This window comes from Ciona robusta, chromosome 10 (assembly GCF_009617815.1).
Source record: "Ciona robusta chromosome 10, ASM961781v2".
Taxonomy (NCBI): domain Eukaryota; kingdom Metazoa; phylum Chordata; class Ascidiacea; order Phlebobranchia; family Cionidae; genus Ciona; species Ciona robusta.
Genome location: NC_143244.1, coordinates 406,515 through 432,965, shown reverse-complemented (window position 1 = coordinate 432,965; position 26,451 = coordinate 406,515). Strand labels below are relative to the sequence as shown.

At 38.8% G+C, this 26,451-nt stretch overlaps 1 protein-coding gene and 1 long non-coding RNA gene across 16 annotated transcripts in view; both read right to left on the bottom strand.

Annotated features, from left to right (window-relative positions):
• Window positions 1–26,451, bottom strand: part of LOC149729237 (uncharacterized) — a 76,305-nt gene that overhangs the window by 44,055 nt on the left and 5,799 nt on the right. The window contains exons 4-5 of one of the 15 annotated variants that reach the window (XM_089886339.1): window positions 25,000–25,164; window positions 23,912–24,022 (exon numbers count right to left, since the gene is read on the bottom strand). The exons of 13 other annotated variants lie outside the window; for them this stretch is intronic. In XM_089886339.1, the coding sequence (XP_089742465.1) occupies window positions 23,912–24,022; window positions 25,000–25,164 (276 nt within the window). The remainder of the gene's footprint in view (window positions 1–23,911; window positions 24,023–24,999; window positions 25,165–26,451) is intronic. One more of the 15 variants, XM_089886342.1, reaches the window with a different exon arrangement.
• On the bottom strand, window positions 20,764–22,858 carry LOC149729238 (uncharacterized). The gene is made up of 2 exons (XR_016385823.1): window positions 22,009–22,858; window positions 20,764–21,799 (listed from the first exon to the last, which is right to left on the bottom strand). It is a non-coding gene; the product is annotated as an uncharacterized LOC149729238 (long non-coding RNA).

The following is a 26,451-nucleotide window of genomic DNA, read 5'->3' as shown; positions in this document are numbered from 1 at the left end:
AAGACGAACGTAAAAGTCAAACTACGACGCGTGAAGGCTAAACTACGATGCACGTAAAGGCTAAACTAAGTCGCACGTAAAAGTCAAACTACGAAGCACGTTAAGGTCAAACTACGACGCACGTAAAGGCTTAACTACGACGCACGTGGACGTTAAACTAGGACGCTCGTAACGGCTAAACCTGGATACACGTGAAGGCTAAACTACGATGCACGAGAAGGCTAAACTACGATGTACGTGAAGGTCAAACTACGACGCTCGTAAAGGCTAAACTACGACGCACGTAAAGGTCATACTACGACGTACGTGGACGTTAAACTACGACGCACGTAAAGGCTAAACTACGATGCACGAGAAGGTTAAACTACGACGCACGCAAAGGTCAAACCACGACGTACGTGGACGTTAAACTAGGACGCACGTCAAGGTCAAGTAGGGCGCACGTGAAGGCGGAAGTACGACGCACGTAAAAGTTAAACTACGTAGCACGTCAAAGTCAAGCTACGACCACGTGGACGTTAAACTACGACACGCGTCAAGGTCAAGTAGGGCGCACGTCGCTTCGCACGAACCATTTATATATCGGTGAAATATCGGCTCTTTTTTACCGATACTGATTATCGGTAGAACGTAAATATCCGCTGATAATATCGGTACATCAATATATCGGTCAACCTCTAATTATAACGATTGTCGTTGCCCCACCATGCGAAGATAGATAAGTTACACACGCGGTAACTTGTAAGCGAGCACGAGGTGTATGGAACCTAACACCCGTGTTATAACGACTGTCGTTGGCCCGCCATGCGAGGATAAATAAGTTACATACGTGGTAACTCGTAAGCGGACACGAGGTGTATAAAACAGAACATCGGTGTTATAACGACCGTCGTTGCCCCGCTATCATGCGAGGATAAATGAGTTACAACCATGCTTTTGAACATTCATACAGAAGTTACTTTATAAGTTTTCTATATTAGACAACAAATGGTTCAAATTTCGAAACACCAGGGTTACATTATAAATCGGTGTCCAAAATTTTATGTTAGTGGCACCAGTAGAAGGTATCGAAAATGGTCGCTATAATTTTTGTACTCTAGGATCACCTTGGTATTATCCATCAAATCCATGCATGTAAATAGGCTACATATATACTGTTTGCAGGCTACATTTTAATATGCATTAAACTTATACTAAAATAACACAAAGCAAATGATTAGCCTATAGCGTAAATCCTTGTTGCAACTCGACGCCTAAAGTGACGTCACATTACCCAACCACAATAATCCGTCAATCACGTCAACACTGCGGATACGACTTGTCGATACCGTATCGTGTACTTGTATACCAGAAAAAGGAATAAAACATAACGAGATGTCATGAAATGTTTGGTTTCTGGTTATAAAAGCAATTAGTACTACAGTAGATATAGCACCCCGCTGAAGCCTGTATATGAAGTCAGATCAACATGGAGTCATTTAACCCAACCAGCGATCCTGTATATTCAGTGGGGGTTATATCCTATTTACCAAAACACGTTATGGTGCTAGTAAGGAGTTCTCCCCCTACGTCATCTGATAACTGCTAAACGTAAGTACTATAACCCGTATAACAACAAACCTCAAACTAAGAACTCCTAACTACCAACCTCCAACAGTCTAATACTTTCTAAATGCCTAATCGGAAACGTACCGGAGGATTATTCACTTTTTAACTTCCACAGCAAAAAGTTAATAAATCAAATTTGGAACGGCAGAGCGAGTTACAGGTATAAATATTAATCTATAATTCTCCGCTAAACTGATGTTTTGAATTACAACCCAACGTCTCTACTAACTTTGCTGTAACCAAGATCTTTGCTTTTATTTTTTCATTTCTAACACTTGCTCCGTAACAACCCATTCATCCATGACCACAATGTGACGTCATAACAAAAGAAACAAACAGGAGCAAAGAGTCAGCCTACCACAAGAGATTAACTTCCTACTCCCCCATTGTATGGGTCGTGTCGCCTCGCGCATGACTAAAACCCTGAAAATCGAGAATTCGCTTTCAGTGTTTCCAGTTTATTATCGCTTATTAAAATCTCTTTGGTGATTGTACGTAAGTAAACATAGGGCTGCCAATTCACAATCACCAATTAGGACGCTCGTAAAGGTCAAACTACGACGTACGTGGATGTTAAATTAGCACGCTCGTAACGGCTAAACTACGATACACGTGAAGGTTAAACTACGACGCACGTAAAGACTAAACTACGACGCACGGGAACGTTAAACTAGGACGCTCGTAAAGGCTAAGTTACGACGCACGTAAAGGTCAAACTAAGACGCACGTAAAGGTCAAACTACGACGCTCGTAAAGGCTATACTACGATGCACGAGAAGGTTAAACTAAGACGCACGTAAAGGTCAAACTAAGACGCACGTAAAGGTCAAACTAAGTCGCACGTAAAGGTCAAACTACGACGAGTGAAGGCTAAACTACGATGCACGTAAAGTTCAAACTAAGACGAACGTAAAAGTCAAACTACGACGCGTGAAGGCTAAACTAAGTCGCACGTAAAAGTCAAACTACGAAGCACGTTAAGGTCAAACTACGACGCACGTAAAGGCTTAACTACGACGCACGTGGACGTTAAACTAGGACGCTCGTAACGGCTAAACCTGGATACACGTGAAGGCTAAACTACGATGCACGAGAAGGCTAAACTACGATGTACGTGAAGGTCAAACTACGACGCTCGTAAAGGCTAAACTACGACGCACGTAAAGGTCATACTACGACGTACGTGGACGTTAAACTACGACGCACGTAAAGGCTAAACTACGATGCACGAGAAGGTTAAACTACGACGCACGCAAAGGTCAAACCACGACGTACGTGGACGTTAAACTAGGACGCACGTCAAGGTCAAGTAGGGCGCACGTGAAGGCGGAAGTACGACGCACGTAAAAGTCAAACTACGTAGCACGTCAAAGTCAAGCTACGACCACGTGGACGTTAAACTACGACACGCGTCAAGGTCAAGTAGGGCGCACGTCGCTTCGCACGAACCATTTATATATCGGTGAAATATCGGCTCTTTTTTACCGATACTGATTATCGGTAGAACGTAAATATCCGCTGATAATATCGGTACACCAATATATCGGTCAACCTCTAATTATAACGATTGTCGTTGCCCCACCATGCGAAGATAGATAAGTTACACACGCGGTAACTTGTAAGCGAGCACGAGGTGTATGGAACATAACACCCGTGTTATAACGACTGTCGTTGGCCCGCCATGCGAGGATAAATAAGTTACATACGTGGTAACTCGTAAGCGGACACGAGGTGTATAAAACAGAACATCGGTGTTATAACGACCGTCGTTGCCCCGCTATCATGCGAGGATAAATGAGTTACAACCATGCTTTTGAACATTCATACAGAAGTTACTTTATAAGTTTTCTATATTAGACAACAAATGGTTCAAATTTCGAAACACCAGGGTTACATTATAAATCGGTGTCCAAAATTTTATGTTAGTGGCACCAGTAGAAGGTATCGAAAATGGTCGCTATAATTTTTGTACTCTAGGATCACCTTGGTATTATCCATCAAATCCATGCATGTAAATAGGCTACATATATACTGTTTGCAGGCTACATTTTAATATGCATTAAACTTATACTAAAATAACACAAAGCAAATGATTAGCCTATAGCGTAAATCCTTGTTGCAACTCGACGCCTAAAGTGACGTCACATTACCCAACCACAATAATCCGTCAATCACGTCAACACTGCGGATACGACTTGTCGATACCGTATCGTGTACTTGTATACCAGAAAAAGGAATAAAACATAACGAGATGTCATGAAATGTTTGGTTTCTGGTTATAAAAGCAATTAGTACTACAGTAGATATAGCACCCCGCTGAAGCCTGTATATGAAGTCAGATCAGCATGGAGTCATTTAACCCAACCAGCGATCCTGTATATTCAGTGGGGGCTATATCCTATTTACCAAAACACGTTATGGTGCTAGTAAGAAGTTCTCCCCCTACGTTATCTGATAACTGCTAAACGTAAGTACTATAACCCGTATAACAACAAACCTCAAACTAAGAACTCCTAACTACCAACCTCCAACAGTCTAATACTTTCTAAATGCCTAATCGGAAACGTACCGGAGGATTATTCACTTTTTAACTTCCACAGCAAAAAGTTAATAAATCAAATTTGGAACGGCAGAGCGAGTTACAGGTATAAATATTAATCTATAATTCTCCGCTAAACTGATGTTTTGAATTACAACCCAACGTCTCTACTAACTTTGCTGTAACCAAGATCTTTGCTTTTATTTTTTCATTTCTAACACTTGCTCCGTAACAACCCATTCATCCATGACCACAATGTGACGTCATAACAAAAGAAACAAACAGGAGCAAAGAGTCAGCCTACCACAAGAGATTAACTTCCTACTCCCCCATTGTATGGGTCGTGTCGGCTCGCGCATGACTAAAACCCTGAAAATCGAGAATTCGCTTTCAGTGTTTCCAGTTTATTATCGCTTATTAAAATCTCTTTGGTGATTGTACATAAGTAAACATAGGGCTGCCAATTCACAATCACCAATTAGGACGCTCGTAAAGGTCAAACTACGACGTACGTGGATGTTAAATTAGCACGCTCGAAACGGCTAAACTACGATACACGTGAAGGTTAAACTACGACGCACGTAAAGACTAAACTACGACGCACGGGAACGTTAAACTAGGACGCTTGTAAAGGCTAAGTTACGACGCACGTAAAGGTCAAACTAAGACGCACGTAAAGGTCAAACTACGACGCTCGTAAAGGCTATACTACGATGCACGAGAAGGTTAAACTAAGACGCACGTAAAGGTCAAACTAAGACGCACGTAAAGGTCAAACTAAGTCGCACGTAAAGGTCAAACTACGACGAGTGAAGGCTAAACTACGATGCACGTAAATTTCAAACTAAGACGAACGTAAAAGTCAAACTACGACGCGTGAAGGCTAAACTACGATGCACGTAAAGGCTAAACTAAGTCGCACGTAAAAGTCAAACTACGAAGCACGTTAAGGTCAAACTACGACGCACGTAAAGGCTTAACTACGACGCACGTGGACGTTAAACTAGGACGCTCGTAACGGCTAAACCTGGATACACGTGAAGGCTAAACTACGATGCACGAGAAGGCTAAACTACGATGTACGTGAAGGTCAAACTACGACGCTCGTAAAGGCTAAACTACGACGCACGTAAAGGTCATACTACGACGTATGTGGACGTTAAACTACGACGCACGTAAAGGCTAAACTACGATGCACGAGAAGGTTAAACTACGACGCACGCAAAGGTCAAACCACGACGTACGTGGACGTTAAACTAGGACGCACGTCAAGGTCAAGTAGGGCGCACGTGAAGGCGGAAGTACGACGCACGTAAAAGTCAAACTACGTAGCACGTCAAAGTCAAGCTACGACCACGTGGACGTTAAACTACGACACGCGTCAAGGTCAAGTAGGGCGCACGTCGCTTCGCACGAACCATTTATATATCGGTGAAATATCGGCTCTTTTTTACCGATACTGATTATCGGTAGAACGTAAATATCCGCTGATAATATCGGTACATCAATATATCGGTCAACCTCTAATTATAACGATTGTCGTTGCCCCACCATGCGAAGATAGATAAGTTACACACGCGGTAACTTGTAAGCGAGCACGAGGTGTATGGAACCTAACACCCGTGTTATAACGACTGTCGTTGGCCCGCCATGCGAGGATAAATAAGTTACATACGTGGTAACTCGTAAGCGGACACGAGGTGTATAAAACAGAACATCGGTGTTATAACGACCGTCGTTGCCCCGCTATCATGCGAGGATAAATGAGTTACAACCATGCTTTTGAACATTCATACAGAAGTTACTTTATAAGTTTTCTATATTAGACAACAAATGGTTCAAATTTCGAAACACCAGGGTTACATTATAAATCGGTGTCCAAAATTTTATGTTAGTGGCACCAGTAGAAGGTATCGAAAATGGTCGCTATAATTTTTGTACTCTAGGATCACCTTGGTATTATCCATCAAATCCATGCATGTAAATAGGCTACATATATACTGTTTGCAGGCTACATTTTAATATGCATTAAACTTATACTAAAATAACACAAAGCAAATGATTAGCCTATAGCGTAAATCCTTGTTGCAACTCGACGCCTAAAGTGACGTCACATTACCCAACCACAATAATCCGTCAATCACGTCAACACTGCGGATACGACTTGTCGATACCGTATCGTGTACTTGTATACCAGAAAAAGGAATAAAACATAACGAGATGTCATGAAATGTTTGGTTTCTGGTTATAAAAGCAATTAGTACTACAGTAGATATAGCACCCCGCTGAAGCCTGTATATGAAGTCAGATCAACATGGAGTCATTTAACCCAACCACCAATCCTGTATATTCAGTGGGGGCTATATCCTATTTACCAAAACACGTTATGGTGCTAGTAAGGAGTTCTCCCCCTACGTTATCTGATAACTGCTAAACGTAAGTACTATAACCCGTATAACAACAAACCTCAAACTAAGAACTCCTAACTACCAACCTCCAACAGTCTAATACTTTCTAAATGCCTAATCGGAAACGTACCGGAGGATTATTCACTTTTTAACTTCCACAGCAAAAAGTTAATAAATCAAATTTGGAACGGCAGAGCGAGTTACAGGTATAAATATTAATCTATAATTCTCCGCTAAACTGATGTTTTGAATTACAACCCAACGTCTCTACTAACTTTGCTGTAACCAAGATCTTTGCTTTTATTTTTTCATTTCTAACACTTGCTCCGTAACAACCCATTCATCCATGACCACAATGTGACGTCATAACAAAAGAAACAAACAGGAGCAAAGAGTCAGCCTACCGCAAGAGATTAACTTCCTACTCCCCCATTGTATGGGTCGTGTCGCCTCGCGCATGACTAAAACCCTGAAAATCGAGAATTCGCTTTCAGTGTTTCCAGTTTATTATCGCTTATTAAAATCTCTTTGGTGATTGTACATAAGTAAACATAGGGCTGCCAATTCACAATCACCAATTAGGACGCTCGTAAAGGTCAAACTACGACGTACGTGGATGTTAAATTAGCACGCTCGTAACGGCTAAACTACAATACACGTGAAGGTTAAACTACGACGCACGTAAAGACTAAACTACGACGCACGGGAACGTTAAACTAGGACGCTCGTAAAGGCTAAGTTACGACGCACGTAAAGGTCAAACTAAGACGCACGTAAAGGTCAAACTACGACGCTCGTAAAGGCTATACTACGATGCACGAGAAGGGTAAACTAAGACGCACGTAAAGGTCAAACTAAGACGCACGTAAAGGTCAAACTAAGTCGCACGTAAAGGTCAAACTACGACGAGTGAAGGCTAAACTACGATGCACGTAAAGTTCAAACTAAGACGAACGTAAAAGTCAAACTACGACGCGTGAAGGCTAAACTACGATGCACGTAAAGGCTAAACTAAGTCGCACGTAAAAGTCAAACTACGAAGCACGTTAAGGTCAAACTACGACGCACGTAAAGGCTTAACTACGACGCACGTGGACGTTAAACTAGGACGCTCGTAACGGCTAAACCTGGATACACGTGAAGGCTAAACTACGATGCACGAGAAGGCTAAACTACGATGTACGTGAAGGTCAAACTACGACGCTCGTAAAGGCTAAACTACGACGCACGTAAAGGTCATACTACGACGTACGTGGACGTTAAACTACGACGCACGTAAAGGCTAAACTACGATGCACGAGAAGGTTAAACTACGACGCACGCAAAGGTCAAACCACGACGTACGTGGACGTTAAACTAGGACGCACGTCAAGGTCAAGTAGGGCGCACGTGAAGGCGGAAGTACGACGCACGTAAAAGTCAAACTACGTAGCACGTCAAAGTCAAGCTACGACCACGTGGACGTTAAACTACGACACGCGTCAAGGTCAAGTAGGGCGCACGTCGCTTCGCACGAACCATTTATATATCGGTGAAATATCGGCTCTTTTTTACCGATACTGATTATCGGTAGAACGTAAATATCCGCTGATAATATCGGTACATCAATATATCGGTCAACCTCTAATTATAACGATTGTCGTTGCCCCACCATGCGAAGATAGATAAGTTACACACGCGGTAACTTGTAAGCGAGCACGAGGTGTATGGAACATAACACCCGTGTTATAACGACTGTCGTTGGCCCGCCATGCGAGGATAAATAAGTTACATACGTGGTAACTCGTAAGCGGACACGAGGTGTATAAAACAGAACATCGGTGTTATAACGACCGTCGTTGCCCCGCTATCATGCGAGGATAAATGAGTTACAACCATGCTTTTGAACATTCATACAGAAGTTACTTTATAAGTTTTCTATATTAGACAACAAATGGTTCAAATTTCGAAACACCAGGGTTACATTATAAATCGGTGTCCAAAATTTTATGTTAGTGGCACCAGTAGAAGGTATCGAAAATGGTCGCTATAATTTTTGTACTCTAGGATCACCTTGGTATTATCCATCAAATCCATGCATGTAAATAGGCTACATATATACTGTTTGCAGGCTACATTTTAATATGCATTAAACTTATACTAAAATAACACAAAGCAAATGATTAGCCTATAGCGTAAATCCTTGTTGCAACTCGACGCCCAAAGTGACGTCACATTACCCAACCACAATAATCCGTCAATCACGTCAACACTGCGGATACGACTTGTCGATACCGTATCGTGTACTTGTATACCAGAAAAAGGAATAAAACATAACAAGATGTCATGAAATGTTTGGTTTCTGGTTATAAAAGCAATTAGTACTACAGTAGATATAGCACCCCGCTGAAGCCTGTATATGAAGTCAGATCAACATGGAGTCATTTAACCCAACCACCAATCCTGTATATTCAGTGGGGGCTATATCCTATTTACCAAAACACGTTATGGTGCTAGTAAGGAGTTCTCCCCCTACGTTATCTGATAACTGCTAAACGTAAGTACTATAACCCGTATAACAACAAACCTCAAACTAAGAACTCCTAACTACCAACCTCCAACAGTCTAATACTTTCTAAATGCCTAATCGGAAACGTACCGGAGGATTATTCACTTTTTAACTTCCACAGCAAAAAGTTAATAAATCAAATTTGGAACGGCAGAGCGAGTTACAGGTATAAATATTAATCTCTAATTCTCCGCTAAACTGATGTTTTGAATTACAACCCAACGTCTCTACTAACTTTGCTGTAACCAAGATCTTTGCTTTAATTTTTTCATTTCTAACACTTGCTCCGTAACAACCCATTCATCCATGACCACAATGTGACGTCATAACAAAAGAAACAAACAGGAGCAAAGAGTCAGCCTACCACAAGAGATTAACTTCCTACTCCCCCATTGTATGGGTCGTGTCGCCTCGCGCATGACTAAAACCCTGAAAATCGAGAATTCGCTTTCAGTGTTTCCAGTTTATTATCGCTTATTAAAATCTCTTTGGTGCTTGTACATAAGTAAACATAGGGCTGCCAATTCACAATCACCAATTAGGACGCTCGTAAAGGTCAAACTACGACGAGTGAAGGCTAAACTACGATGCACGTAAAGTTCAAACTAAGACGAACGTAAAAGTCAAACTACGACGCGTGAAGGCTAAACTACGATGCACGTAAAGGCTAAACTAAGTCGCACGTAAAAGTCAAACTACGAAGCACGTTAAGGTCAAACTACGACGCACGTAAAGGCTTAACTACGACGCACGTGGACGTTAAACTAGGACGCTCGTAACGGCTAAACCTGGATACACGTGAAGGCTAAACTACGATGCACGAGAAGGCTAAACTACGATGTACGTGAAGGTCAAACTACGACGCTCGTAAAGGCTAAACTACGACGCACGTAAAGGTCATACTACGACGTACGTGGACGTTAAACTACGACGCACGTAAAGGCTAAACTACGATGCACGAGAAGGTTAAACTACGACGCACGCAAAGGTCAAACCACGACGTACGTGGACGTTAAACTAGGACGCACGTCAAGGTCAAGTAGGGCGCACGTGAAGGCGGAAGTACGACGCACGTAAAAGTCAAACTACGTAGCACGTCAAAGTCAAGCTACGACCACGTGGACGTTAAACTACGACACGCGTCAAGGTCAAGTAGGGCGCACGTCGCTTCGCACGAACCATTTATATATCGGTGAAATATCGGCTCTTTTTTACCGATACTGATTATCGGTAGAACGTAAATATCCGCTGATAATATCGGTACATCAATATATCGGTCAACCTCTAATTATAACGATTGTCGTTGCCCCACCATGCGAAGATAGATAAGTTACACACGCGGTAACTTGTAAGCGAGCACGAGGTGTATGGAACATAACACCCGTGTTATAACGACTGTCGTTGGCCCGCCATGCGAGGATAAATAAGTTACATACGTGGTAACTCGTAAGCGGACACGAGGTGTATAAAACAGAACATCGGTGTTATAACGACCGTCGTTGCCCCGCTATCATGCGAGGATAAATGAGTTACAACCATGCTTTTGAACATTCATACAGAAGTTACCTTATAAGTTTTCTATATTAGACAACAAATGGTTCAAATTTCGAAACACCAGGGTTACATTATAAATCGGTGTCCAAAATTTTATGTTAGTGGCACCAGTAGAAGGTATCGAAAATGGTCGCTATAATTTTTGTACTCTAGGATCACCTTGGTATTATCCATCAAATCCATGCATGTAAATAGGCTACATATATACTGTTTGCAGGCTACATTTTAATATGCATTAAACTTATACTAAAATAACACAAAGCAAATGATTAGCCTATAGCGTAAATCCTTGTTGCAACTCGACGCCTAAAGTGACGTCACATTACCCAACCACAATAATCCGTCAATCACGTCAACACTGCGGATACGACTTGTCGATACCGTATCGTGTACTTGTATACCAGAAAAAGGAATAAAACATAACGAGATGTCATGAAATGTTTGGTTTCTGGTTATAAAAGCAATTAGTACTACAGTAGATATAGCACCCCGCTGAAGCCTGTATATGAAGTCAGATCAACATGGAGTCATTTAACCCAACCACCAATCCTGTATATTCAGTGGGGGCTATATCCTATTTACCAAAACACGTTATGGTGCTAGTAAGGAGTTCTCCCCCTACGTTATCTGATAACTGCTAAACGTAAGTACTATAACCCGTATAACAACAAACCTCAAACTAAGAACTCCTAACTACCAACCTCCAACAGTCTAATACTTTCTAAATGCCTAATCGGAAACGTACCGGAGGATTATTCACTTTTTAACTTCCACAGCAAAAAGTTAATAAATCAAATTTGGAACGGCAGAGCGAGTTACAGGTATAAATATTAATCTATAATTCTCCGCTAAACTGATGTTTTGAATTACAACCCAACGTCTCTACTAACTTTGCTGTAACCAAGATCTTTGCTTTTATTTTTTCATTTCTAACACTTGCTCCGTAACAACCCATTTATCCATGACCACAATGTGACGTCATAACAAAAGAAACAAACAGGAGCAAAGAGTCAGCCTACCGCAAGAGATTAACTTCCTACTCCCCCATTGTATGGGTCGTGTCGCCTCGCGCATGACTAAAACCCTGAAAATCGAGAATTCGCTTTCAGTGTTTCCAGTTTATTATCGCTTATTAAAATCTCTTTGGTGATTGTACCACAGAAATAAAAAAGAGTAGAACGCGCAACTGCCCAAAACCGTGATATATTCTTTTTTCTATTCACGTGACCACCAACTCCGTCCCCATTTTCCTTCGTCTTCATTTACCCTGTTTACATGACGGTTTAAGTCGGATTCGAATCCGACTCATCGATCCGCTACTCTCGTTTTCGCCGAAGAGAAAAAGGCGAGTCGGATTGAAGCCGACCGATCCTCAATCCGCTCAGACAAGTGGTTTACCGGTCGGATTTAGCGATCGAGTTGGATTGAACAAGCGGAAATGTTGATGTTTAGGACTTGTTATACAGTTAACGTAGTGTATTTGCACGGAATATGATAGTAGCAGTGTGCGTGTACATCTGGCAACAAATTCCCATGAATTAACATGACAAATTAATTAAATTTTACCCGACAAATGCAGATTTTGCTGTTTGAAATAGGTAAAAACCAGCTTTTTATAGTCTACAAGCAAAATTTGTGCTACTGAAGAATTTTCCAACCACATGCGTATTGCCTAATCTGTAACGATACCTAAATATAGTACCACAATATTGTTGGGAGCATTCTTCACCAGTACTTCAAATTTTACTACCCTATAGAGGAGATAGACCACCATTATTTGCAAGGGCACTTGCTTGTACATGTACCAGTCAAGTAACACAATAATCAGAGTAGTAGTTTACAGTCAAACTACTTTTTCTATTATGAATTGTCTTGGAGGATTGTTCAACACATTTGGCAGCAAAAGAACAACAAAAGTTATGCATTGAATTCAAAATGGTAGAGTGACTGATTTCAGGAACCATCAACACCACGAGAACAACATCTTGTGAAACAGAAAGAATGAAGTTTTACTGATGATGGTTTAACAAGCAAATATGTTTATGTTTTATTATGATCGATTATGCGACAGAAACGCTGCTTTATTTAATACAAAATCATCATTAAAACAGTGTTTGTGATGTAAAAGCCATTCTGACTTCTTTGTCAAAGTGTATTTGGTTGTCTGTATAAAGTATGTGGGTATGATACCCAAACTTTTATGTCTGGAACTTGTGTTTTGTGCAGATTAACATGTGGCTTTACTGTTCTGTATATTTTGCTTTTGTTAATAATTTATTGTTGCAGTACCTACTACCAATAAATTAAACAAATAAAACCATTCATTTGACACATGTCATACTTGTTAAAAGCATAGGACCAAAAAACTTCAGCTAGCAGAAACACAATATGTTTTAGTATGTTTATGAGAGGATCAGCATTGTCTGAATTAATAGCAAAAACCTATCTAAAGTATGTCAGGACATAAATAACAGTACTTTGGAATTTTAGATAAACCAGTTCAGTAGATTAAAATAAAGCACATATGCACTTAAAGGCTGCTGATTGTTATATTTCAAGCTATACTGAAAACCTATTAAAACTGGCGACTACAAACGCTTCGGTCCCCATTTCAGTTTCAATCCGATTGAAACGCGCCATGTAAATATGACGTTTTAGCGGATCGGATTTGAAATTCGTGTGACGTCACATCAAGTCGGATTGAATTCAAATCCAATCCGATCATGTAAACAGGGTAATTGTAAAAGATAGGCGCATGGTAGTTTTAGGAGTTTTTAGCTGTTTATTTTAAAAACTACACCAACTATTCAAGTTTATTAGGCCAGTTTAGTTATTTGGTAGGTTAACGCTTATAGTTTACCACTTTTTAGGAAATTTGGTTATTTATTAATTTTAATTAAAAACCTTCAAGCAAACAGTTTGTTAGAAATATTTGTATATTAGAAAATAGTTGTTTTGCCCTATAACTTTAAATCAAGTCAAAAAATGAAGAAAAACTACATAAAACGCCCTCGAATCCATCGACTACAATAGTAAACGGGAACGACCCGCAAAAGAGAGAGAGTGTATCGTACTCTCTCCTTTGCCGACGTTGGAGATGCGCGTTCTATTCTTTTTTATTTCTGTGGATTGTACATAAGCATGGCGCCCTCTATAACAGGCCTGGACACCGTCGGCGCCTCTCTCGAAACTGGAGGCGGATGCTTTTGCAGCGCTTGTACGAATTGTAGACAGTTTTAATGAGTTATTTGACGAAGTATGGCATTAGATAGTGTTTGCTCGTGGGTTTAGCAGTTAGTACAGTATAAATGTTTAATTTATTATTCAGTTTACGCATGTTATTTGTATAAAGTAGACAGTTGGTTATTTATAGTTGTGTTTAAGTAACGAATGGCCGCCGGTGTAAGATTTTCCAATCGCACCCATGAGGTTAATCTTAATGCAATCATAAGTTTTTTTGATTAAGTAAGGTCTATCGCCAGGAGTTATATTATACATGCTCTGCTGCTGCACTGTGTTTCAAAACTACAAATTTAAAAAAAAACTTGAAATGTACATACCAGAGAAGAAATTCTGCCATTTGTGACGTGGTTGAAATACTGCTTGATTTAGCAGATATATACCGTTTTAAAATTTGTATCTCTTCGTGAAGGTTAAACTGCGACGCATGTGAAGGCTAAACTACATTGCACGTGAAGGCTAACATTGCACGTGAAGGCTACCGCCTACTATTACGTAAAAAAAGGTTATACATTACGTAACAATCTACCATATATACACGTAGAAATACTACGATATATAATACGAGAGCTGCGCGCTTGTTCGTGGCTTGGTTAGTCCGAAGCACGTTGATTTTGTAAAGCAGATTTGCCACATTTAATGGTATATGCGATTAATTCAGGGTACTCCTGGGTAACCTTGATTTTAGCAGGGTACTTATTTTGTACCCTGCGTACCCAGGTTAGGCGACAGTGACTCTATGACAAGTCCAGGTTACAACCCAGTTTATTCGACAAAACGACATCACGCTACAGATAACAGTGAGAACTGCAAAGGCATTACAAGGCCCAACTGCCAGCCCATACAACACTGGAAGGGCTTATAAAAATGGCGGGAAATCAAAATGCAAGAAGAAGCATTACACACGAGAATAACATTAAACAGCAAGGCAAAGTTTCTCCGCATTGTCACAGGAAAAAGTCTCTCAGCATTATTGATAAATGCAAGCATTGTTATACAGGGGTTACAGGAAACAATCAAGGTGCATATTGCATACACATTACGCCAGCTGGACAGATCACATTTCTTTGCCTTGATTCCATTGTTTGCATATTTCACCTAAGAATGTCAAGTCCTTCTGGTCAGTCCTTCTGGTCATTCTGGTCAGTGTTTTTGTACTGGAAAGCTTTCATATGCTCTTGAAGATGAAAAAAAATCCAATGAGTGAATGACCGACAAGTGCCCCACCAGAATACCAAGCTTACCAACTAAATAGGCAGTTGCATTTGAATTTCTGTAGTCTGTGAGAAGCATGTACGGCTTGCCACAACATTAACAGGATAATAAACTGTCTGTGCTATTCTTGGCCATCTGTCCAGCCAAAGAAGAAATTATAATTATAAAGGCAAAATAAAAACATTTATGATGAAAATCCTTTAAAATTTTGATGGCAAATAAAGGTACACTGGATATATCTTCCTGGACTGGATGATGACAAAATTACAAATGAAATTATGAGAGCAGGGAAGAAATATTTGTTTAAGCGGTTGGAAACAAACTTTTGTGGACACACAATATGTTGTTCCTGGGACTGCAGCCATCTTGACCTCTATTGGTCACATGTGGTAAACAGAAAATTTGTGTTTTATCACCTGCATCATACCCACTTGTACAACCTGTCGCACAACAAGCCATACACATGATTTCTCACTATAACTTGCATACAAGCATTTTGTTATACATGTAACCTGTTTTAAAACTGACATTACCTTTACCAGCATATACAAACCACAAAAGGGATAGCATTTCTTTTTAATTTGACTTATCTTTTTATTGTACAAATGTAAATGTGTTTTTTTTAATTACAATGTAACCAAAAATAAACTCAAATGACAATTTCTAAATTTATGTGACTTGGTGCAACTCAATAGTTTAAGAAGGGAAAAGTTATCTTTAACTATGATTAGCCTTTTGCCTCGACTGTGTCAATCTGTCCTGCTATTCTACCTAATACATCATTTCTCAAGTTCTTTTTGATAAAGCAGGACAGAGGCCCCTCCTTGAGATCAATATTGTAGGTCATTAGGATTATGTGACAAAAAAACAAATGCCAAAAAGGGATTTCGAACAGCAAGCGGTCTACTTAAATTCAAAAATAAACTGAGAAGTGGTAGGTCTTGTAGTTCAGAGAATATTTATAGTTAGGAAAGTTTTGCTAAAACGCTTGTGTGACTTAAACAAACATAGCTTCAGTTAAGACTTCACACTGGAGGCCAATTATACACATGCAAGCTAAATAAAAAAACAAAAACATTTATACTGTACTAACTGCTAAAACTCCGAGCAAACACTATCTAATGCGATAATTCGTCAAATAACTCATCAAAACTGTCTACAATTCATACAAGCGCTGCAAAACCATCCGCCTCCAGTTTCGAGAGAGGCGCCGACGGTGTCCAGGCCTGTTATAGAGGGCGCCATGTACATAAGTAAACATAGGGCTGCCAATTCACAATCACCAATTAGGACGCTCGTAAAGGTCAACTACGACGTACGTGGATGTTAAACTAGCACGCTCGTAACGGCTAAACTACGATACACGTGAAGGTTAAACTACGACGCACGTAAAGACTAAACTACGACGCACGGGAACGTTAAACTAGGACGCTCGTAAAGGCTAAGTTACGACGCACGTAAAGGTCAAACTAAGACGCACGTAAAGGTCAAACTACGACGCTCGTAAAGGCTATACTACGATGCACGAGAAGGTTAAACTAAGACGCACGTAAAGGTCAAACTAAGACGCACGTAAAGGACAAACTAAGTCGCACGTAAAGGTCAAACTACGACGAGTTAAGGCTAAACTACGATGCACGTAAAGTTCAAACTAAGACGAACGTAAAAGTCAAACTACGACGCGTGAAGGCTAAACTACGATGCACGTAAAGGCTAAACTAAGTCGCACGTAAAGTTCAAACTACGAAGCACGTTAAGGTCAAACTACGACGCACGTAAAGGCTAAACTACGACGCACGTGGACGTTAAACTAGTACGCTCGTAACGGCTAAACCTAGATACACGTGAAGGCTAAACTACGATGCACGAGAAGGCTAAACTACGATGTACGTGAAGGTCAAACTACGACGCTCGTAAAGGCTAAACTACGACGCACGTAAAGGTCATACTACGACGTACGTGGACGTTAAACTACGACGCACGTAAAGGCTAAACTACGATGCACGAGAAGGTTAAACTACGATGCACGAGAAGGTTAAACTACGACGCACGCAAAGGTCAAATTACGACGTACGTGGACGTTAAACTAGGACGCACGTCAAGGTCAAGTAGGGCGCACGTAAAGGCGGAAGTACGACGCACGTCAAAGTCAAACTACGTAGCACGTCAAAGTCAAGCTACGACCACGTGGACGTTAAACTACGACACGCGTCAAGGTCAAGTAGGGCGCACGTCGCTCCGCACGAACCATTTATATATCGGTGAAATATCGGCTCTTTTTTACCGATACTGATTATCGGTAGAACGTAAATATCCGCTGATAATATCGGTACACCAATATATCGGTCAACCTCTAATTATAACGATTGTCGTTGCCCCACCATGCGAAGATAGATAAGTTACACACGCGGTAACTTGTAAGCGAGCACGAGGTGTATGAAACATAACACCCGTGTTATAACGACTGTCGTTGGCCCGCCATGCGAGGATAAATAAGTTACATACGTGGTAACTCGTAAGCGGACACGAGGTGTATAAAACAGAACACCGGTGTTATAACGATCCAACCAACAACTGCTTTATTCCGACTAAAAAGAAGTGGCAAACGAAACGGCCCTTACGCAATAAAACAATCAATCAATCATCGAAAAACACAGGAATTTAAGACGAAAATAAACGAAAGAATGCGCCACGCGCGCTGTATCTCGGCATTGAAATAAAATAAAACTGGCTGTGGTTAACAAAACGGGCTAAAAATAATTAAGTAAATAGACTAACAGTAGAACGAATATATAGATCATTACACTCCCCCCCACTTAAACACGTTTGTCCCCAAACGAAAATAAAATAAATATTGTTTTAAACTTATATTTGCAACCCAATGTAAGTTGCTTCTTACAAGGTTGATCAGCTACGCTTTTTAACCAAATGGCCTTTTATTTATTTTACCCTTAGCGTGTTGTTATAACCACTGTTGTTTTACCATTAATCCCGATCTCTTCATTATTTTAGTTAAATATGAACCTTGTTTTTGTAATTAAAGGGATAAATATAAAATACGTTACGTCAATCAATAAACGAGAAAACATCGTCTTATAAACATAATCCACCGCTAAACGCCTTATACAAGTTGCCAACAATACCTTATACGGTTAAACAATATGACGTCGTCACACAGGATTCCCAACATTGCATCCTAGTTGTAACTACGATCATATACCGTGTATTTTTAATTACCCAGAACCATAGATGTATTATATATGATATTTATGATCTGAGCCCGCTGCTGACCATTAGCAAACATACGTCGGGATAATATTATTACGTCATAATTAAGCGGCTGTGCCACAGTGGTTAGCGCCTTGTGCACAGAGGATACGGGTTTAAAGAATCCGGCCCACGGTTCTCATGGTTGCGCAGTTTTTTTGCATCAGAATATAGTTTTATGCTTACTGATGCTAAATTACCAGCCAGTTTGTGAAAATTTGCTTTAATTAAAAAGTTATGAACGTTTAAAAAATCAAATTTCATATTTGTGAAAAATGTCCCTCGCCGGCACTGTGACGTCACAATACAATATTTCGTTTATGGGGAAAACCCGGCCTATCAGCGGTTTACGTTTTATTGATGCAGTTTTGATAGATAAGCAAATCAAAACGTTTTTTTAAGGTATTAACAATACTTTAAATGACTTTAGCAACTTATTGAAAGTTATTTCCTAGGGATCAGTGTATAACCACACAATTGTCCGGCGTCGTGGCTCAGTGGTTTAGGCGTCTGCATCGAGAACCGAAGGGCCCCGGTTCGATGCTCGACGGCGGTACTAATACTGATCGGCGTATGTGTCCTTGGGCAAGACACTTAACGGACATTGCTCCAACCCAGCGGTCACTTATGGGTTGTCCAAATTACAGTCATACACAGGAAAAAACAAACAATTACCCACAAAGTTGCATATATGTGGTGACTCGCTGCCCAGACGAGGATAAACCTCCTGTGGAAGTGCGTCCGGTTGTGACGTTGTGAGTACGAGTGTAGTTCTCGAATGATGTTCGCGAATCGTGTGAGAACGAGTTCGCAGAAATAGTCCGCAGATGGAGTCCTATATATACGGGTCAAGAATCGGGACAAAAAACGGGACTTGATCGGAACACTGGAGTCGGAACATGATAACAAGAACACTACCGCGAGCACGTCACTTCCGGATGTACAAGGGTGTTGGGGTAATGGGCCAAGTCTGGCCTAAATCCCAGGTCCTCATAGACCTCACCCATACAGAATAGAATAGAATAACCACACAAAATAGCCTGCCAAGCTTAGTGGAGAATTAGTTTTCGTGACTTTCTAGGGTTCAAATTTCAAATTCTTTTCGTTTTTTTCCCATAGGACATAGACTATACTCTAAACAAAATAAACGACATAAACATGTGATTGACCAACTTTTTGGTATGAAGGCCAACAATAAATACTATATTAAGAGTAAATTGATTTCACTAAATTTGTATTCCATGCTCGGGTCTCAGTCAAGAATATCATATTTGCAACACATATATATGTAATGTGTTTACACAAATTTCAGCAAATTCAGGAAAAAAGACAGTGCAACACTTTAACCAACAGACTTATTAAATGTCACATTTTTTAATAAATGCTATTCTTGGTCAACCGACCAAATTGTGTTGTTGATTTACTCAGCTTCACTTGTTTTCCATGGTCTTGGCCTGTCTACTTCCCCAACACTTGCTGGAAGTAAAGGTTCAAACTGGAAAGGCTCAATATCTATTGCTAGTGGACTAGGATCTTCACTTATGTCACTTCATCAGATGAAATACTTCTACCTGACCATACATCACACACTGACACGTTTACATTATTGTTAACTGACAAATTTAAATAGTGTAATACTGTAATACACTTACAAACAAAAAAACATAAATTTTAAACTAAAATCAGGCCAAGGCAATACCTACGCCTATTTCTTAATTTAAAAGTAACAGAAAACGCTATGTCGACGGTCGATTAGAACAGATTGTGACGTAATTTACGTCATAGTACCCGCGAGTGACGCAACAATAAGCGAACTTTTTGGCACTTTTTAAAACGTTTTTTTGGCCAAACTAAATATTTTTTTCACAAAAAATTACCACAGATAGTATTTATTAAGTGTAAGTTTTCAATTAAAACCAACTTGTATGAACGTGGTCCAGACTCGCTGCTAACATTGTGGGCGTGTGTGTCCTTAGAAAATCCACTTAACGGCTATTGCTCCAACCCAGTGGTCACTAATGGGTTCTCTAAATTTTAAAAAATTAAACATAACACCCGTGTTATATAACGACTGTTGTTGCCCCGCTATGCGAAGATAAATAAGTTACATACGGGGTAACTCGTAAGCGGGCATGAGGTGTATGAAACAGAACACCCGTGTTATAACGACTGTCGTTGCCCCGCTATGCGAGGATAAATAAGTTACATACGTGGTAACCCGTAAGCGGACATGAGGTGTATGAAACAGAACACCCGTGTTATAACGACTGTCGTTGCCCCGCTATGCGATGATAAATAAGTTAAATACGTGGTAACTCGTAAGCGGGCACGTTGCCCCGTGAGGATGTCGTTGCCCCGTGAGGATAATAAGTTGCATCCATTCATTCATTTTATATTAATTGTTTTATTCTGGGTAAAACCTCACAAACAACAAATCGCACCCAAAATAATTAGGAAGATTATATGAAACAAACCAAAGATTAAGGCGAGAAAAATGGGAATCTATAAAAAATCACAAACCTAAAAATAGAATATTGGTGCAAGTAATTAAGCTGCTACAAACACATCTAAACGCAAGGGAATTCATATGAAATATTATACGGTAAGCATGGGAATATAATATCAGTGGTTAACACGCTACAAACATAATATTCATTATACCTTTTACCAAAAATACACAAAACATCATCAAAATAATTGAACTTTAGCGGGAGTAGATGAAACGATCAGTTGTTGATTTATAAAAAAAAGGCCTAATGGAACGTGTACGTAACTACATAGTTTGATAATCCTACATGAAAACAAACTGTTAAAAGTAATTAAAGACAAACTAAACGCATAGAACAACAAAAGAGAGAGCGCAAATTAATCAAAGTCATTTTTGTTTCATCACAACGTGATTGTTGATACATAATCATGTGGGATAATGGTGATTATGACATCATCAAACAAAACAATGGATGGTTAAACGTTGAATCGAGGGGAGATAAAAATAAATCATTTCTTTCATGAGTTTTAAAACTTAATGAACAACTCAGTGGTTACTATGATCTTAATATACAACAGTATTCTTAACTGGGTAAATAGATTTTGCAAGAGTGAATGCAGAGGGGTGAATAGAATGTTCATGTGCACATTGATAATTAGACACATATTTTGTTGCACACATGATGTTTCATGGTTTTCTATCATAGATGTGCGTTGATATCTTATGTTGGTATAAACAAATATGCTGCACAGTGAAGTTTGTTACTTTATGGAAGGGGTGAAAGAAATTGTACTGTTGAAATACGCAATAATATTTATTATCCGAATTTTCAGAACATGTTCAAGGGTTGAAGAAAAAAAAAAGTAAAAATGTCGTCATTGCTGCCAAAAACCATCATCATTAAATCTAGCTGTCTTCTCCAAAACAAAATCCTGAAAAACAAACGATAGTTTATGACTGTTGTTAAGAGAGTATATTGTTACATCAACAAAGACATTTTTATTTCATGAATAATATGACAATCAAAAGTTTTATATAATAGTATATTGACACAGATTTATAAATCATTTTTTTATCAATGGTGTAGCCTACATGCAGTCCTATTTAGTGTACATATACATCCAGACAAGGATGTACAAACCTGTGGAGAATGTAATCGTTGAATTGCTTCTTCTAATAAACGATTATCTTCACTTGTAAGATGTTTCATATCAAGACATAGTTTTGATATTTTATGAAGACATTGGAACAATGGTCTCACATGTTTGACTGCAGGACCCTCCATCCATATTTGTATCTAAGCAGTTTAGTTAAAGTTAGAATAAATATGATACACACCAACTCATGTACAATAAAATAATGGTAGCCGTACAAACTATTTGTGGTTGTTACTGTTATTCAAGCCATCTTTCTATTGCTGAAGTTACGACACCAAGCTGTAATGGAGCGTGGGTAAGCAAGATGTAACAAAGTGCATTCATATTGTAACAATGCAGATTGTGATGCACAAAAGAGATAAAGATGACAGATACAATGTACCACTGATTGGTTAAAGCGACATAACAACGAAAGTTAAAACCTATACCAACAAAACTTGATTATCGAAAGAGTCATAGAGACGCTCAAATGTGATCTGACATTACCACCAAAGTTTCAAAAAAACAAAACAGCTTCTAAATAAGTGTCAATCATAAAAACTCTATCTTATAGTTTTTTATATATATATACATAAGATGAAAGCATTTTTTATTTCTGTATCAATGCTAATGGGGGTCACTTTCAACATCATTTATAATCGTCATTCATATTTACCTCCTGGATTCCATACTTGAAAAATAAGTTAATAGGTGTACAGTAACTTTTTCACCACTCTGTAATTTTGTTAACAACCTTACACCGGGAACAAGACACCGGGAACCAGTGCGTAGCATTCTCATCCAGTGGTGCATATATACCAAGCTGTATCTACACTGACAGATAATATTGTAAAATCAATATTTATACTTTGTTTTGCCGATTCATTATTTTCTTGGAAATATCTTCCATGGAAAGGTTCAGGTTCATGTCTGTGGATCTAGATTCCAAATCAAGCTTATCCATCAGATCAAGATGAGGAAGAAGGGCTTGTGTCGTTGGATCTGTCATTCGCATATCTTTGATATTTAATCCTTTGATCTAAAATAGAAACGACATGTTTATGTTGCTTGATATAAAGGTCTTTACAGGGATATTGTTTAAATTGTTTACTTTCATAAAACTATATTTAAATAGAAAAACATGGAGAAAGTTTAAATGAAATGCAATTTGCAACACAACAACATAAGCAAATCATAGTTCAAGCTACCACTTGAACAGAGGAATGAGAGAGAATTAAAACTGAGGGCAGCAAAGAAAATATATGGCTAATAATAGCACAACCCATTAGTGACCGTTGGGTTGGATCAATTGCCGTTAAGTGTCTTGCCCAAGGACACAAACGTCCACAATGGTAGCAGCGCCGAGCCTCGAAACCATTACTTCTGAGGCAGGCGCGCTAACCACTTTGGCACAGCGCCGGATTTATTAATTTTATTCAAAGTTTGAAGCAGCTTCACTGCGATGAGGTATTTTAATCATGTTAATTTGTGTGTGAACTTGTCATAATGAACTACCATTATTTGTGTAGCTAATAATTCATGTCAACTTCACTTATTTGAAAAAGTTTAAACTCATCATCGTTTACCTAAATAAGTAAAATGCGCAAAGCAACGATTCAAACATGACATCACAGTTACATCAATGATGTAACAAACACTGGTAGTTGTAATGATGAAATTTATTTTTTATCAGTTTAAGAGTTGGAATTACATACCCGTGCTTGTTTATAGCAGTACATGATCAATTTAAATCAAATTGACAAAGTTTTAGTTAAGAGTGTCAGGTTTACTATCCAGTAAAAGCACATGTGTCCAAACCATATGCAGATCATAATTTACGTTTAATTGATAAATAATAATCTGCAATACACGTTTGATAATCTAACTGAATATTTACGTGGTTCTTACTTTTCCAGGTGGAAGTTGTAAGATTTGCATTACATCATCATCTGGTTGATCTTTATACACTTTCCAATCCTTTGACCATCGATCACCATTGATGCCATTCACTGTCAAACCCTAAATAGTTGGAACAATTACAACAAATAATAGAGTGTCAAATAGAAAAAAACAGATGTATTGGGTACCATGTCATTCATGTTTGTTTTTATGTAAACATTATAGATGTTACTTTGTGACAAATGAAGTTGGAGGTGCATGTCTTACTATGATGTCATACTTCTCAATGTAAAACTATTTATGATGTCATAACACACTGTTTCCCAACCATTGGTACGCGGGGCATTCCAGGTGGTACACGAGCACCTTATTGTAATTTGCCGATATAGTTTAAATATTTAAAACAATGTTTGCTATTTCATCCCCTATGTCAGTGCTCTGCAACCTTTTCCCACTCACAGTACACTTATCCTTTACTTGATCGCAAACATGAAAAAGCACACATTCAAACCAGTTATAAAGTTCCTGTGGCTAAATAATGAACAAATTACTCGCCACAGTGTGAATTGCTATTATGTCGCAATTATTTGACAGGTTAATAATCGCTATAATGATGCAATGAATCCACAAGTGATTCCTACCAATTCGTAACAAATATTCTGCTTGTCTGAGGAAACATAAATATAAAGCGGTGCTACTTTAATTGCAAAAGGCTAGAGGAACAAACATCATTATTTTAACTAAGTGGTACGTGTCGAGATTGTTTAGCTAAGCAAGTACAGGAAGTTTGTGAACCACTACTATAACATCAATTGTGGTATATACAATGGCTCAGTGCTCCTCAACCTTTTTGGGTTGGTGAACCCGTAAAGTTGTTGTGACGATCTCATGCACCCCTGATTGCTTCAACATAAAACTCATGATGTTTCTCAATTACCAGTGATGCAAGATATAGAATTCATATGAAAAAACTGTAGGAAAGTGGCTAAATTGTTGAAGTTGAAGAGCACTGCAATAGCTAACTAACAACGAGTTGATAAAATAGAAGCAATATTAAATAACATTTCACTTTTAAGATAAAAATTAAACACACTAACTTGTGGAATTGTTAGTCGTTCAACAGCTTCATGTAAGATGATGCGATTTCGTACAGAAAGTTTCTCCTCATCCAAGTCAAGCTTATCCATCACATCAAGATGAGGAAGAAGGGCTTGTGTCGTTGAATATGTCATCCGCACATCTTTAATATTTAATCCTTTGATCTAAGATAGAAACATTTTTCTGTTGGTTAATATAAAGGTCATTACAGAGATAAGTTTGAATAACCAATCTAGTAACATAGTTTTTTATGGATGAGACCCTTGTCAAGACCTGGGGATCTAGGCCAGATTTGGCCCATTACCCCAACACCTGGAAAGTACATTTAAGTCTTTTATTTATGTGACTGGTGCCGTGACACCGCATCGCACTCAGACAGGAACTTTTTGCACCATTTTTTATCCTTGTGTGCTTATGAGTTACCAATAAATTTGTAATAAAAACTGAGATATAAACATGAGAAAAATAGGCAGTGGTCAATATGTTTTAAATTAGGACTGAAATCAGCAAAAAATACCGTTTTAAAAGTATATATAGTAGGTTGGAAGAAGATGGGACACTTATGCACATATTGCCTGAAATTTCCAAAATCAAAAGCTTTTAAAATCAAGTTTAAACATTCTTTTCCTTGCTCTACACGACTGCTATAGTTTTTTTTAAATCTCTAAGTGCAATTGACTGAATTTCGAATATATTTTCCATATATTATATTGTTATTATACCAGTATATTATATTTGAATACCCTCTGAGGCACAAATTGTTGAATTAAAGGCAAACCATTTAAAGTTTGGTGATAAAAACCTACGCGACTACAATGTGGGGGCAGATGGGACACAAAATATATTTACATTAAGAGTATTTTGCAAGTTGTAGTTAACCTACCGAAATTATTCGGCTGAGCTAGTTTCTTTGCCATGTAAACATGAAAAAGAGCGAGCATTTAAAATTAGCAGCTTACTATTACACTTTTTTTTACCCCTTCAAAAAATACTGTTGTTATTTAACATACTGTTTTAAAAGTAATCGGGTTTGACTCGTGTTTTATAAAGTCGTGATAATACTTCCGAATGATTCTGTAACATTGGTATAATGATATATGAGAAATTTCGGATGCTTGTTTTACTGTGTTTTAAGTTTTTCTGTGAAAATACTTATTTATTATAAATAGTTCGTATATAGCTTGTACATGATGCTTTTATCTTGACTATGTAAATGGAAGTGGGGTGCTCTTTAACAATTAATAATAAACTGTTAAATCCAGTAAAGAATTCTTTCTTAGGTTAGGCCCTTGATAAGGTATTAGTGGAGGACTGGCATCTTCACTGGCACCAAAAAATGTATGTTGAAACATTAACATAATGATAAAAATGAATGTGGCCAGCAGCACATTAAATCTGTGTTATAATCGCTATTAAACCAAGAGTTTGTAGAAGGTATGTGCCATGAGTTT